The sequence below is a fragment of the Procambarus clarkii genome, chromosome 60 (assembly GCF_040958095.1).
Source record: "Procambarus clarkii isolate CNS0578487 chromosome 60, FALCON_Pclarkii_2.0, whole genome shotgun sequence".
NCBI lineage: Eukaryota > Metazoa > Arthropoda > Malacostraca > Decapoda > Cambaridae > Procambarus > Procambarus clarkii.
Window position 1 is genome coordinate 30,254,187 of NC_091209.1, and position 13,104 is coordinate 30,267,290.

The 13,104-nt window shown below is 40.2% G+C and overlaps 1 protein-coding gene across 1 annotated transcript in view; it reads left to right on the forward strand.

Moving 5' to 3' along the window:
* LOC138353938 (proline-rich protein HaeIII subfamily 1-like) overlaps positions 1-12,649 on the forward strand; it is a 61,876-nt gene extending 49,227 nt beyond the window's left edge. The window contains exon 2 of the mRNA XM_069307371.1: positions 12,103-12,649. Within this exon, the coding sequence (XP_069163472.1) occupies positions 12,103-12,649 (547 nt within the window). The remainder of the gene's footprint in view (positions 1-12,102) is intronic.
* The last annotated feature ends 455 nt before the right edge of the window (positions 12,650-13,104 follow it).

Consider the following 13,104-nt stretch of genomic DNA (forward strand, 5'->3'; position numbering starts at 1 on the left):
TATATTTTTAAATGTTGTCACATTAACGGCTACATCTTCCTTTCTTCTGACATATAGATTTTTAAGATTAATTAAAATATATGGAAATTAATTATACAATTTATTGGCTGGTGTGCAGGGCTTCACACTCTCAGAGCTAGCCATCAAGTAACTATCAAAACGCATATATCTTCGTTTTCACTTCAGTTATATTTATGACAAAGGATTTTAAATGTAGCCTATATGTCTACCTTTCTGATGACAAATACATTCGTTAATTACAATATCTAGATCAAACTAACATTGATTTTCAAAAGGTTGTATATTTTCCATCAATGGAGAGCATCAGCCAAGAAGCCTTCTTTAAAATATGAATATCTTTCCTCACCCAATAAGATCTAATCTCTGAATAAAACGCAAAAAACGACTTGATTGTAACCTATCCACCGCTACCCATTGGATGGGGGAGAGGGGGTTATGTGTAGGATAAACATATCAATTGTGACACTAGCCCTCCATATATGTCAGTTGCTTAAATTATAAACTGTACTTGTGGTCGGTCTCGAGCCCATTGTTGATGTGACAATGTGCATTGACTTTTGTAACTAGCTTATCAAGATTATAACTTGCTTGGCTACATGAATTGTGGGGCTCAGTCCCTGAGCCCATTATGTGCCTCTGTAACACTCCACTATCGCCCATAGGATGGGTATGGGGTGCATAATAAATGAACTAAACTAAGCTCTGCCTTTTTGATAACATATACAATTATAAGCTTTATTTGTGAATCTCAATTAATTAAACAAGGCGATGAGTCACAATAACGTGGCTGAAGTATGTTGACCATACCACACACTAGAAGTTGAAGGGACAACGACGTTTCGGTCCGTCCTGGACCATTCACAATCGACTTGAGAATGGTCCAGGACGGACCGAAACGTCGTCGTCCCTTCAACTTCTAGTGTGTGGTCTGGTCAACTTAATTAAACAATATATCACAGAGCCTGTAGGGTTCGGTGAGATGAGCGAAGAGACATGGGAGATTTTACATAAGTACAGTACATGGTAGTTTAAGTAGCGAACGCATGTCAACGAATAGCGAATATATATAACAAAACTATTGTCCTATGAAGTCGATTTGAAGTTAGTGATAGACACCAATGTGTAGCCATCAATAATATAACCTCTCCCATTCTTCCAATAACCGTTGGAGTGCCACAGGGCAGCATCTTGGGGGCCTCTTCTATTTCTTATATACATCAATGGTCTGCCTAATGTGTCTAACATTCTGAAACCTATTTTGTTTGCTGATGATGCTACCCTCATCTACTCCAACCCCAACCCACATACACTAAATGATGTTGTTAATAATGAACTAAAAAAAGTCCACTTATGGATGTCAACCAACAAACTAACACTTAACATAGAAAAGACCTACTACATCCTATTTGGAAGCAAATCTACAAATGCAATTCAGCTTCAGATAGACAATGTAAACATTAGCAATAAAAATGATGGAAAGTTTCTTGGCCTATTCCTAGACAAGAGACTCAATTTCAGTGCCCACATACAACACATAACTAAGAAAGTCTGTAAAACAGTTGGTATACTCTCCAAAATCAGATATTATGTACCTAACTCTGCTCTCATCTCTCTACATTATGCACTAATCTATCCCAATCTCAACTATGGTATCTGTGCATGGGGTTCAACCACTGCAAACCACCTCAAGTCCATCATCACCCAGCAAAAATCTGCTATCAGAATAATATCAAATTCTGCTTTCAGACAACACACAGCCCCCTTGTTTAACTCCCTAAACATGCTAAACATAATCTCACTCCATAAATTCTCTTGTGTCAACTACATTTACAAAACCCTGTTCTTAAATGCAAATCCTGCTCTGAAACTCTTCCTGGACAGATGTAATAGGACCCATTATCACCACACAAGAAATAAATATCTCTTTGATATCCCCGGAGTTAAACTTGATCTGTGTAAACACTCTATGCAAATAAAGGTACCCAGTTTATGGAACTCACTCCCTACTGAATTGAAAAGCTGTCCAACTTTTACATCATTCAAAATCAATACTAAAAGGTATCTAATTTCATCTTCATAGTTTTTCACTTTTTGCCTTAAAATTGCACTGTATCTATTGCTACCCAATCTCCCAACCTTTATGTTCCCAATTTGAACATCTTTACCATTGTGATCATTGATGTCTTCTTATATGTGCTGCCAATCTGCTGTATGGTGTTCATAAATCTTGTTTATCTGTATCTTTTGCTACCCAGTCTCCCAATCTTTATGTACCCAATCTGAACATCTTTACCATTGTGATCATTGCTGTCTTATATGTGCTGTCAATCTGCTGTATGGTGTCTATTAATCTTGTTTAAATTACTAATCAAGCTGTCAATGTAATCAGAGCTTTAATATAACAATGTGCTTTAATATACTTACTAAGCTCTCTCATCTCATTTTTCTCTTGCAATGTATCTTTGTCATTTATCAATTCTGATAGAAATTACCTACTTAAAATTATCTGTTAGATTAAGGACCTGCCCGAAACGCTGCGCGTACTAGTGGCTTTACAAGAGTGTAAATACTGTACTCTCCAATGTATTCTGACAAACCCAATGTACCTTCTTGTATATATATATAAATAAATAAATAAAATAAATAAATTTAACTTCCAAACATATATTTTTTAATAAATGTTAAATGTTTTCTGACTACTTATGTTAGATTTTATTAAAAATATGTATTCTACTTGTTAACATTATAATTTAAATTTGTGATAATTTGTGCAGAGAAGTGCGACAACTGGATATGCCAACAAACACTTTCCAAACAACGATATATCTTGGATAAGTCGCTCCACAACATTGACGCTTGGACCGTCGACTTCCTTTGATGCTACTTATTTACTTATTTCATAATGAAATTACATTAGTTTGGAGTAAATATATGTTTTCTCATGTTCTGCATTCAGCACCCACATTATAGTGAGTATATATACCATATTACTTCATTACCTAAATAATGCAAGAGGGTTTGAGTAGCTTTGGGTCTTTAGTGGACAGAATCCCCAATAGATGGGGCGAGAGTCGCCCCATCTCTCTCGCCCGAGCAAGAGTCGAAACTTAATTTAAAATTGATATATCTTTGTTCTCGAACATGATATATTTCATTTGGTGCAATCATAATAATGTTCATATCTCGGTCTTTAAGGAGGCATATAAGATTTTAGGCTTTATTAGCGTATCTTTGTTAATTATACAATATATCGGCAAGTGCGTAGGCGTCTGCACTCCATGCCCGACAAGCTACTGAGCGCTACTATAAAAACATATGTATCTTCACTTGAGCTATAAATATGTGTATTGTAATGTATTGAAAATGAAGCTCTTATTTCTAACTTGCTTAAGACATATAAAAGATTTGTGTTTATTAATGAATTTACGTGAAATAAACATTGATATGAGAGAGAGTTGCTCTGTCGTTCAGTCTGTACGGGGTGGGAGCTCCGTAATTTTTAAAATACATGTATCTTCATTATAACTTTAAATATGTCTATGGTAAAGTGTTTAATGTGAAGCTTATATGTCTGCCTTTCTTGAGACATATAAAACACATATGTTTATTAACGAATTCACGTAAAATAAACATTGTTCTGCGAGAGAGTTGCTCGGTCGATCGATCTGTCTGCGGTCGGAGCTCGGCTATTATAAAAGTACACGTATCTTCGCTTTAAATTTAAATATACCCATGGTAAGGTATTTAGAATGAAGCTTATATTTCTATCTTTCTTGTGACATATAAAATTCTTATGTTTATTAAGGAATCTGCGTGAAATAGGCATGGTTCTGAGATGAATGCTGCGGTTTTCGAGCTCGACAATGGACGCCAAACACATCCAGTGGGTGTTATTGGACCCCATACCCATTCTATGGATGGTTGGAGCCCCATACTCATTCTATGGGTGGTTGGAGCCCCATACCCATCCTGTGGGTTGTAGTGGACGCCATACTCATCCTGTGGGTGGTATTGGACCCCATACCTTCCTGTGGGTGGATGTGGTCCCCATACTCATCCTGTGGGTGGATGTGACCCTCATACCCATCCTGGGGGTGGTATTGGACCCCTTACCCACCTAACAGGTGGTAGTGGACAATATACCCATCCTAGCTATAGTTGGTATAGTAGTTTAGGTCTCACCCCTCACCGTAACTCTCTGCTTCCTATTCCTTAGGTACTCCCTTATCCACTGGAGCACCTTACCAGCTACACCTGCCTGTCTCTCCAGCTTATGTACCAGCCTCTTATGCGGTACTGTGTCAAAGGCTTTCCGACAATCCAAGAAAATGCAGTCCGCCCAGCCCTCTCTTCCTTGCTTAATCTGTGTTACCTGGTCATAGAATTCTATTAAACCAGTCAGGCAAGATTTACCCTCCCTGAACCCATGTTGTCGATTTGTCACGAAGTCCCTTCTCTCCAGATGTGCTACTAGGTTTTTTCTCACGATCTTCTCCATCACCTTGCATGGTATACAAGTCAAGGACACTGGCCTGTAGTTCAGTGCCTCTTTCCTGTCGCCCTTTTTGTATATTGGGACCACATTCGCTGTCTTCCGTATTTCTGGTAGGTCTCCCGTCTCCAGTGACCTACTATACCCTATGGAGAGTGGCAAGCAAAGTGCCTCTGCACACTCTTTCAGTACCCATGGCGAGATCCCGTCTGGACCAACAGCCTTTCTAACATCCAGGTCCAGCAGGTGTCTCTTGACCTCCTCTCTCGTAATTTCAAACTCTTCCAAGGCCGCCTGGTTTACTTCCCTTTCTCCTAACACAATGACCTCACCTTGTTCTGTTGTGAAGACCTCTTGGAACCTCGTGTTGAGTTCATCACACACCTCTTTGTCATTCTTTGTATACCTGTCCTCGCCTGTTCTAAGTTTCACTACCTGTTCTCTCACTGTTGTTTTCCTTCTGATGTGACTGTGGAGTAGCTTTGGTTCGGTCTTGGCTTTGTTTGCTATATCATTTTCATAACTTTTCTCTGCTTCTCTTCTCACCCTGACATACTCATTCCAGGTTCTCTGGTATCTCTCTCTGCTTTCTGGTGTTCTGTTATTCCGGAAGTTCCTCCACGCCCTTTTGTTCAGTACCTTTGCTTCCATACATGCCCTATTACACCATGGATTCTTCTTTTGCTTCTCGGATTTTTCCTTTTGGGCCGGGATGTATCTGCTTACTGCCTCCTTACACTTTTGGGTGACATAGTCCATCATATCTTGTACAGACTTAGCTCTGAGTTCTGTGTCCCAAGGTATTTCCTTTAGGAAGCTTCTCATCTCCTCATAATTTCCTTTTCGGTATGCCAGCCTTTTGTTTCCTAGTTCTTTTTTGGGGGGGATAATTCCTAGCTCTACCAGGTACTCAAAGTTCAATACACTGTGATCACTCATTCCCAAGGGCGCTTCCATCTTGACTTCCCTTATATCCCACTCATTTAGGGTAAATATCAGATGAAGCATTGCTGGTTCATCCTCTCCTCTCATTCTTGTTGGATCCTTGATGTGCTGGCTTAGAAAGTTTCTTGTTGCCACGTCCAGCAGCTTTGCTCTCCATGTTTCTGGTCCTCCATGCGGGTCTCTGTTCTCCCAATATATCTTCCCATGGTTGAAGTCTCCCATGATTAGTAGTCCTAATCCATTCCTGCTAGCAACAGAAGCTGCTCTTTCTATTATGTTAATGGTGGCCATGTTGTTTCTATCATATTCCTGTCTAGGTCTTCTGTCATTTGGTGGTGGATTATATATGACTACGACTATAATTTTTTTACCTCCATTTGTTACAGTACCTGCTATGTAGTCACTGAAAACTTCACAGCCCTGAATATCCATCTCCTCAAAATCCCAGCCTTTTCTTACCAGCAGAGCTACACCACCCCCACCTCTTCCTTCCCTCTCTTTCCTCATAACATAATAGTCCTGTGGGAACACTGCGTTTGTTATCGTTTTCGTGATCTTTGTTTCTGTGAGTGCTATTATGTCTGGGTTTTCCCTCTAGTACCCGCTCTCCAAGCTCATTTGCTTTATTTGTAATTCCATGCACTGTTGGACTGTTGCATGTGCACTGTTGCATGTGCACTGTTTCATGTGCACTGTTGCATGTTCTTTTGCATGTGCACTGTTTCGTGTGCACTGTTGCATGTTCTTTTGCATGTGCACTGTTTCATGTGCACTGTTGCATGTTCTTTTGTATGTGCACTGTTGTATGTTCTTTTGCATGTGCACTGTTTCATGTGAACTGTTGCATGTGCACTGTTGCATGTTCTTTTGCATGTGCACTGTTGTATGTTCTTTTGCATGTGCACTCTTTCATTGGCACTGTTGTATATGCACTGTTGCATGTGCAATGTTGCATGTTCACTGTTTCATGTGCAATGGTGCATGTGCAATGTTGCATGTGCACTGTTGGATGTGCACTGTTGCATGTGCACTGTTGCATGTGCATTGTTGCATGTACACTATTGCATGTGCACTGTTGCATGTGCATTGTTGCATGTGCACTGTTGCATGTGCACTCTAGAGATTCCACACTGGCTACGTCATGACGCGCACTCATATTGCACTCCAAAGACAATTCCATTCTTTCTCTTACTCTCCTAAGTGTATATATATATATATATATATATATATATATATATATATATATATATATATATATATATATATATATATATATATATACATATATATATTATATATATATATATATATATATATATATATATATATATATACATATATATAATATATATATATATATAATATATATATGTATATATATATATATATATATGTCGTACCTAATAGCCAGAACTCACTTTTTGGCCTACTATTCAAGGCCCGAATTGCCTAATAAGCCAAGTTTTCCTGAATTAATATATTTTTTCTAATTTTTTTCTTATGAAATGATAAAGCTACCCATTTCATTATGTATGAGGTCAATTTTTTTTTATTGGAATTAAAATTAACGTAGATATATAACCGAACCTAACCAACCCTACCTAACCTAACCTAACCTATCTTTATATGTTAGGTTTGGTTAGGTAGCCGAAAAAGTTAGGTTAGGTTAGGTTAGGTAGGTTAGGTAGTCGAAAAACAATTAATTCATGAAAACTTGGCTTACTAGGCAAATTTGGCCTTGCATAGTAGGCTGAAAAGTGAGTTCTGGCTACTAGGTACGACATATATATATATATATATATATAATATATATATGTATATATATATATATATATATATATATATATATATATATATATATACATATATATATATATATATATATATATATATATATATATATATATATATATATATATATATATGTCGTACCTAGTAGCCAGAACGCAATTCTCAGCCTACTATGCAAAGCCCGATTTGCCTAATAAGCCAAGTTTTCATTAATTAATTACTTTTCGACTACCTAACCTACCTAACCTAACCTAACCTAACTTTTTCGGATACCTAACCCAACCTAACCTATAGAGATAGGTTAGGTTAGGTTAGGTAGGGTTGGATAGGTTCGGTCATATGTCTACGTTAATTTTAACTCCAATAAAAAAAAATTGACCTCATACATAATGAAATGGGTAGCTTTATTATTTCATAAGAAAAAAAATTGAGAAAGTATATTAATTCAGGAAAACTTGGCTTATTAGGCAAATCGGGCCTTACATAGTAGGCTGAGAAGTGCGTTCTGGCTACTAGGTACGACATATATATATATATATATATATATATATATATATATATATATATATATATATGTCGTACCTAGTAGCCAGAATGCACTTCTCAGCCTACTATGCAAGGCCCGATTTGCCTAATAAGCCAAGTTTTCATGAATTAATATATTTTCTCTATTTTTTTTCTTATGAAATGATAAAGCTATCCATTTCATTATGTATGAGGTCATTTTTTTTTTATTTGAGTTAAAATTAACGTAGTTATATGACCCAACCTAACCAACCCTACCTAACCTAACCTAACCTATCTTTATAAGTTAGGTTAGGTTAGGTAGCCGAAAAAGTTAGGTTAGGTTAGGTTAGGTAGGTTAGGTAGTCGAAAAAACATTAATTCATGAAAACTTGGCTTATTAGGCAAATCGGGCCTTGCATAGTAGGCTGAAAAGTGCGTTCTGGCTACTAGGTACGACATATATATATATATATATATATATATATATATATATATATATATATATATATATATATATATATATATATATATATATATATATATATATGTATATATATATATATATGTATGTATATATAGATTGAGAAAATTCTCAATATAGATTGAGAAAAAAAATAATATTTAAGACTGCTACCAAAATATACTTATATATGTATGTATATATGTATGTATATATATATGTATATATATATGTATATATATATGTATAAATATATGTATATATATATGTATATATATATGTATATATATATGTATATATATATATATATGTATATATATATGTTGTCGGAAAATCCGACACCATTTAATATCATACAGACAGATAATAGCTGTATTGTATAAACAAGTTACCCATAGAAAACGTAACTTGCAGTGGAATTACCGTCTATAGAAAACGGGATATCATCACCACATACTATTATAAATTTACCACCTATTATGGTGGGAATTATTCTTAAATACATTAGTCTTTGGACTTTACCATCAGAAAAACATCTCATATAAATTAACTTAATTATCAATATTGAATTAGAGTAAATGTGACCCTTCTATCACTTTCTGTCATCTGGACAATGTAGGCCAGGCGTCAGGAGTAAGGAAGGAGGGGCAGCCATTGTTTGTACTAGACCAGAGAGGCTCACGGGAGCAAACACGGCTCCTGTTAATTTTACTTGGACGAAGTGTTATGGAAACCAAAGGTGTACCATTATCACACGCTGTCAACAAATTCAAGTTAAGTGTTCTACCGAAACCCATTTATCTATCATTAGTGGCCATTAATGTCATTGGTTAGGGTGGGCCGGTTAGAGCACGAGATCGCCTCATACTAAAGGTAATTAAGCCAGGTCTTCATGGTTCCTTGTACAGTGTTTTCTCTGATATACCTGTCATATATAGGATTCTGGCTTTACAGCTAGCGCCCTTTTGACAGGTCAAGACGAGGAAGCATGCTTTGTGCATCAGTTACCAGGGTGATGGAAGCTACCTCAAAGAGGGAAAATGTGGTGTCTACATCCTGGTTATACCTGGTGAACTAAGGCCTGCTATACAAATAAGATAAGGAACCTCTTCAATGTTTAATGTATGTAGTCTATTACTGTAGTTTGATTGGCTGCATATATATAAATTTAATTAATATAAACCCCCCCTAATGTGTAGAGGATCGATTTGTGAGATTATGAGATTATTGCAGAAATACAGTCCACTTATCATTATACAAATTGCTATCGAAGTATATAAATTAACGTAAATATAAATTCATATAAATTAAATAAATATAAATCTCACAGGTCGGTTCCCACATATGTATATATATGTGTATATATATAATATATATATATAATATATATATATATATATATATATATATATATATATATATATATATATATATATATATATATATATATATATATATATATATATGTATATATATATATACACGTTCTCGATACGAGAGTTTACCCACTGTGATATAAATAATATTTGAAGAGGGAATGAGGCCATCTCTCAAGGCCAAAGTGGTGGTAGCGGCAGGAAGAAGGTGGTATGACATTAGGAACACATTAACCCTTGATCAAAGAAAGGTACGACGGTCTTCCTCGCGGCCAAAAGTCCCGAAAGATGATTGTGTTGCGGGTAGTGAGGAAGAGCAGAGTACCGTGGCCACTACTCCAGTGGTGTAGAGCAGAGTACCGTGGCCACTACTCCAGTGGTGTAGAGCAGAGTACCGTGGCCGCTACTCCAGTGGTGTAGAGCAGAGTACCGTGGCCGCTACTCCAGTGGTGTAGAGCAGAGTACCGTGGCCACTACTCCAGTGGTGTAGAGCAGAGTACCGTGGCCACTACTCCAGTGGTGTAGAGCAGAGTACCGTGGCCACTACTCCAGTTGTGTAGAGCAGAGTACCGTGGCCACTACTCCAGTGGTGTAGAGCAGAGTACCGTGGCCACTACTCCAGTGGTGTACAGCAGAGTACCGTGGCCACTACTCCAGTGGTGTAGAGCAGAGTACCGTGGCCACTACTCCAGTGGTGTAGAGCAGAGTACCGTGGCCACTACTCCAGTGGTGTAGAGCAGAGTACCGTGGCCACTACTCCAGTGGTGTAGAGCAGAGTACCGTGGCCACTACTCCAGTGGTGTAGAGCAGAGTACCGTGGCCACTACTCCAGTGGTGTAGAGCAGAGTACCGTGGCCACTACTCCAGTGGTGTAGAGCAGAGTACCGTGGCCACTACTCCAGTGGTGTAGAGCAGAGTACCGTGGCCACTACTCCAGTGGTGTAGAGCAGAGTACCGTGGCCACTACTCCAGTGGTGTAGAGCAGAGTACCGTGGCCACTACTCCAGTGGTGTAGAGCAGAGTACCGTGGCCACTACTCCAGTGGTGTAGAGCAGAGTACCGTGGCCACTACTCCAGTGGTGTAGAGCAGAGTACCGTGGCCACTACTCCAGTGGTGTAGAGCAGAGTACCGTGGCCACTACTCCAGTGGTGTAGAGCAGAGTACCGTGGCCACTACTCCAGTGGTGTAGAGCAGAGTACCGTGGCCACTACTCCAGTGGTGTAGAGCAGAGTACCGTGGCCACTACTCCAGTGGTGTAGAGCAGAGTACCGTGGCCACTACTCCAGTGGTGTAGAGCAGAGTACCGTGGCCGCTACTCCAGTGGTGTAGAGCAGAGTACCGTGGCCACTACTCCAGTGGTGTAGAGCAGAGTACCGTGGCCACTACTCCAGTGGTGTAGAGCAGAGTACCGTGGCCGCTACTCCAGTGGTGTAGAGCAGAGTACCGTGGCCGCTACTCCAGTGGTGTAGAAGGCTCAAGACTGAGCATTTACAGGTAATATGGGAGACACCTTTAGCCAGCTGTAGGGTTGTGTAGGATGGTGTTATGCACGCTCACGCACACACGCACACACACACTCACACGCGCTCTCACACGCACAGAACATCTTTGGTGTTGTTGCTGATGACTAGACACCTTTGGTGATGCTGCTGATGTCTAGACACCTTTGGTGATGCTGCTGATGTCTAGACACCTTTGGTGATGCTGCTGATGTCTAGACACCTTTGGTGATGCTGCTGATGTCTAGACACCTTTGGTGATGCTGCTGATGTCTAGACACCTTTGGTGATGCTGCTGATGTCTAGACACCTTTGGTGATGCTGCTGAGGACATCTAGATAACTGTGGTGCTGCTCAAGAAGTCTTGATAACTGCCATATTGCTGTTCATGTCTAGATAACTTTGGTGTTGTAGAAGACGTAAAGATAACTTTGGTGTTGTAGAAGACGTAAAGATAACTTTGGTGTTGCAGAAGACGTAAAGATAACTTTGGTGTTGCAGAAGACGTAAAGATAACTTTGGTGTTGTAGAAGACGTAAAGATAACTTTGGTGCTGCAGAAGACGTAAAGATAACTTTGGTGTTGTAGAAGACGTAAAGATAACTTTGGTGCTGCAGAAGACGTAAAGATAACTTTGGTGTTGTAGAAGACGTAAAGATAACTTTGGTGCTGCAGAAGACGTAAAGATAACTTTGGTGCTGCAGAAGACGGAAAGATAACTTTGGTGCTGCAGAGGACGGAAAGATAACTTTGGTGCTGCAGAAGACGGAAAGATAACTTTGGTGTTGCAGAAGACGGAAAGATAACTTTGGTGCTGCAGAAGACGGAAAGATAACTTTGGTGCTGCAGAAGACGTAAAGATAACTTTGGTGCTGCTGAAGGTTTCTAGATAACTTTGGTGTTGTAGAAGACAACATATACCAATATACACCAACGCACCAGCATAAGGTAAACCGCCCTTACAAGTCAAAAATTGTCGTTTTAATATTTTAACATTGCCTTCCCCCCAGTAATGTGCTTCATGCCCCTGTGCCTTGCCAGCCCTCCTCAAGGACCTCCTCCAGGCGCCCTCCTCAAGGACCTCCTCCAGGCGCCCTCCTCAAGGACCTCCTCCAGGCGCCCTCCTCAAGGACCTCCTCCAGGCGCCCTCCTCAAGGACCTCCTCCAGGCGCCCTCCTCAAGGACCTCCTCCAGGCGCCCTCCTCAAGGACCTCCTCCAGGCGCCCTCCTCAAGGACCTCCTCCAGGCGCCCTCCTCAAGGACCTCCTCCAGGCGCCCTCCTCAAGGACCTCCTCCAGGCGCCCTCCTCAAGGACCTCCTCCAGGCGCCCTCCTCAAGGACCTCCTCCAGGCGCCCTCCTCAAGAACCTCCTCCAGGCGCCCTCCTCAAGGACCTTCTCCAGGCGCCCTCCTCGAGGACCTCCTCCAGGCGCCCTCCTCGAGGACCTCCTCCAGGCGCCCTCCTCAAGGACCTCCTCCTCCAGGCGCCCTCCTCAAGGACCTCCTCCAGGCGCCCTCCTCAAGGACCTCCTCCATTGTTACATTTTTGGGCCGGTGAGACAACTTTGGTTATTGTGTGAGTTCAATCTGCAGGTCCGCCCCAATGTAAGGCTTGAGGCCTCCTCGCCACACAAGGGGACGTGAACACAAGCCCCACTGCAACAATGACAAACATTCACAAGAACACAGCTTTTGTCTGCAGTGTAACAACGACAAGCGTTTATAAGTAGTTTGCTTGCCACTCTCCTTGGTGTGCGATAAGTCACTGGAAACAGGAGACCTGCCAGAAATATGGAAGACGGCTAATGTAGTCCCATTATACACAACCGTTGACAGACAAGAGGCACTGAACTACAGACCAGTGTCCTTAACTTGTATACCATGCAAGGTGACGGAGAAGATTGTGAGGGGAAAACTTAGTAGCACATCTGGAGAGAAGGGACTTCGTGACAACCCATCAACATGGGTTCAGGGAGGGTAAATCTTGCCTCGCAGGCTTATTAGAATTCAATG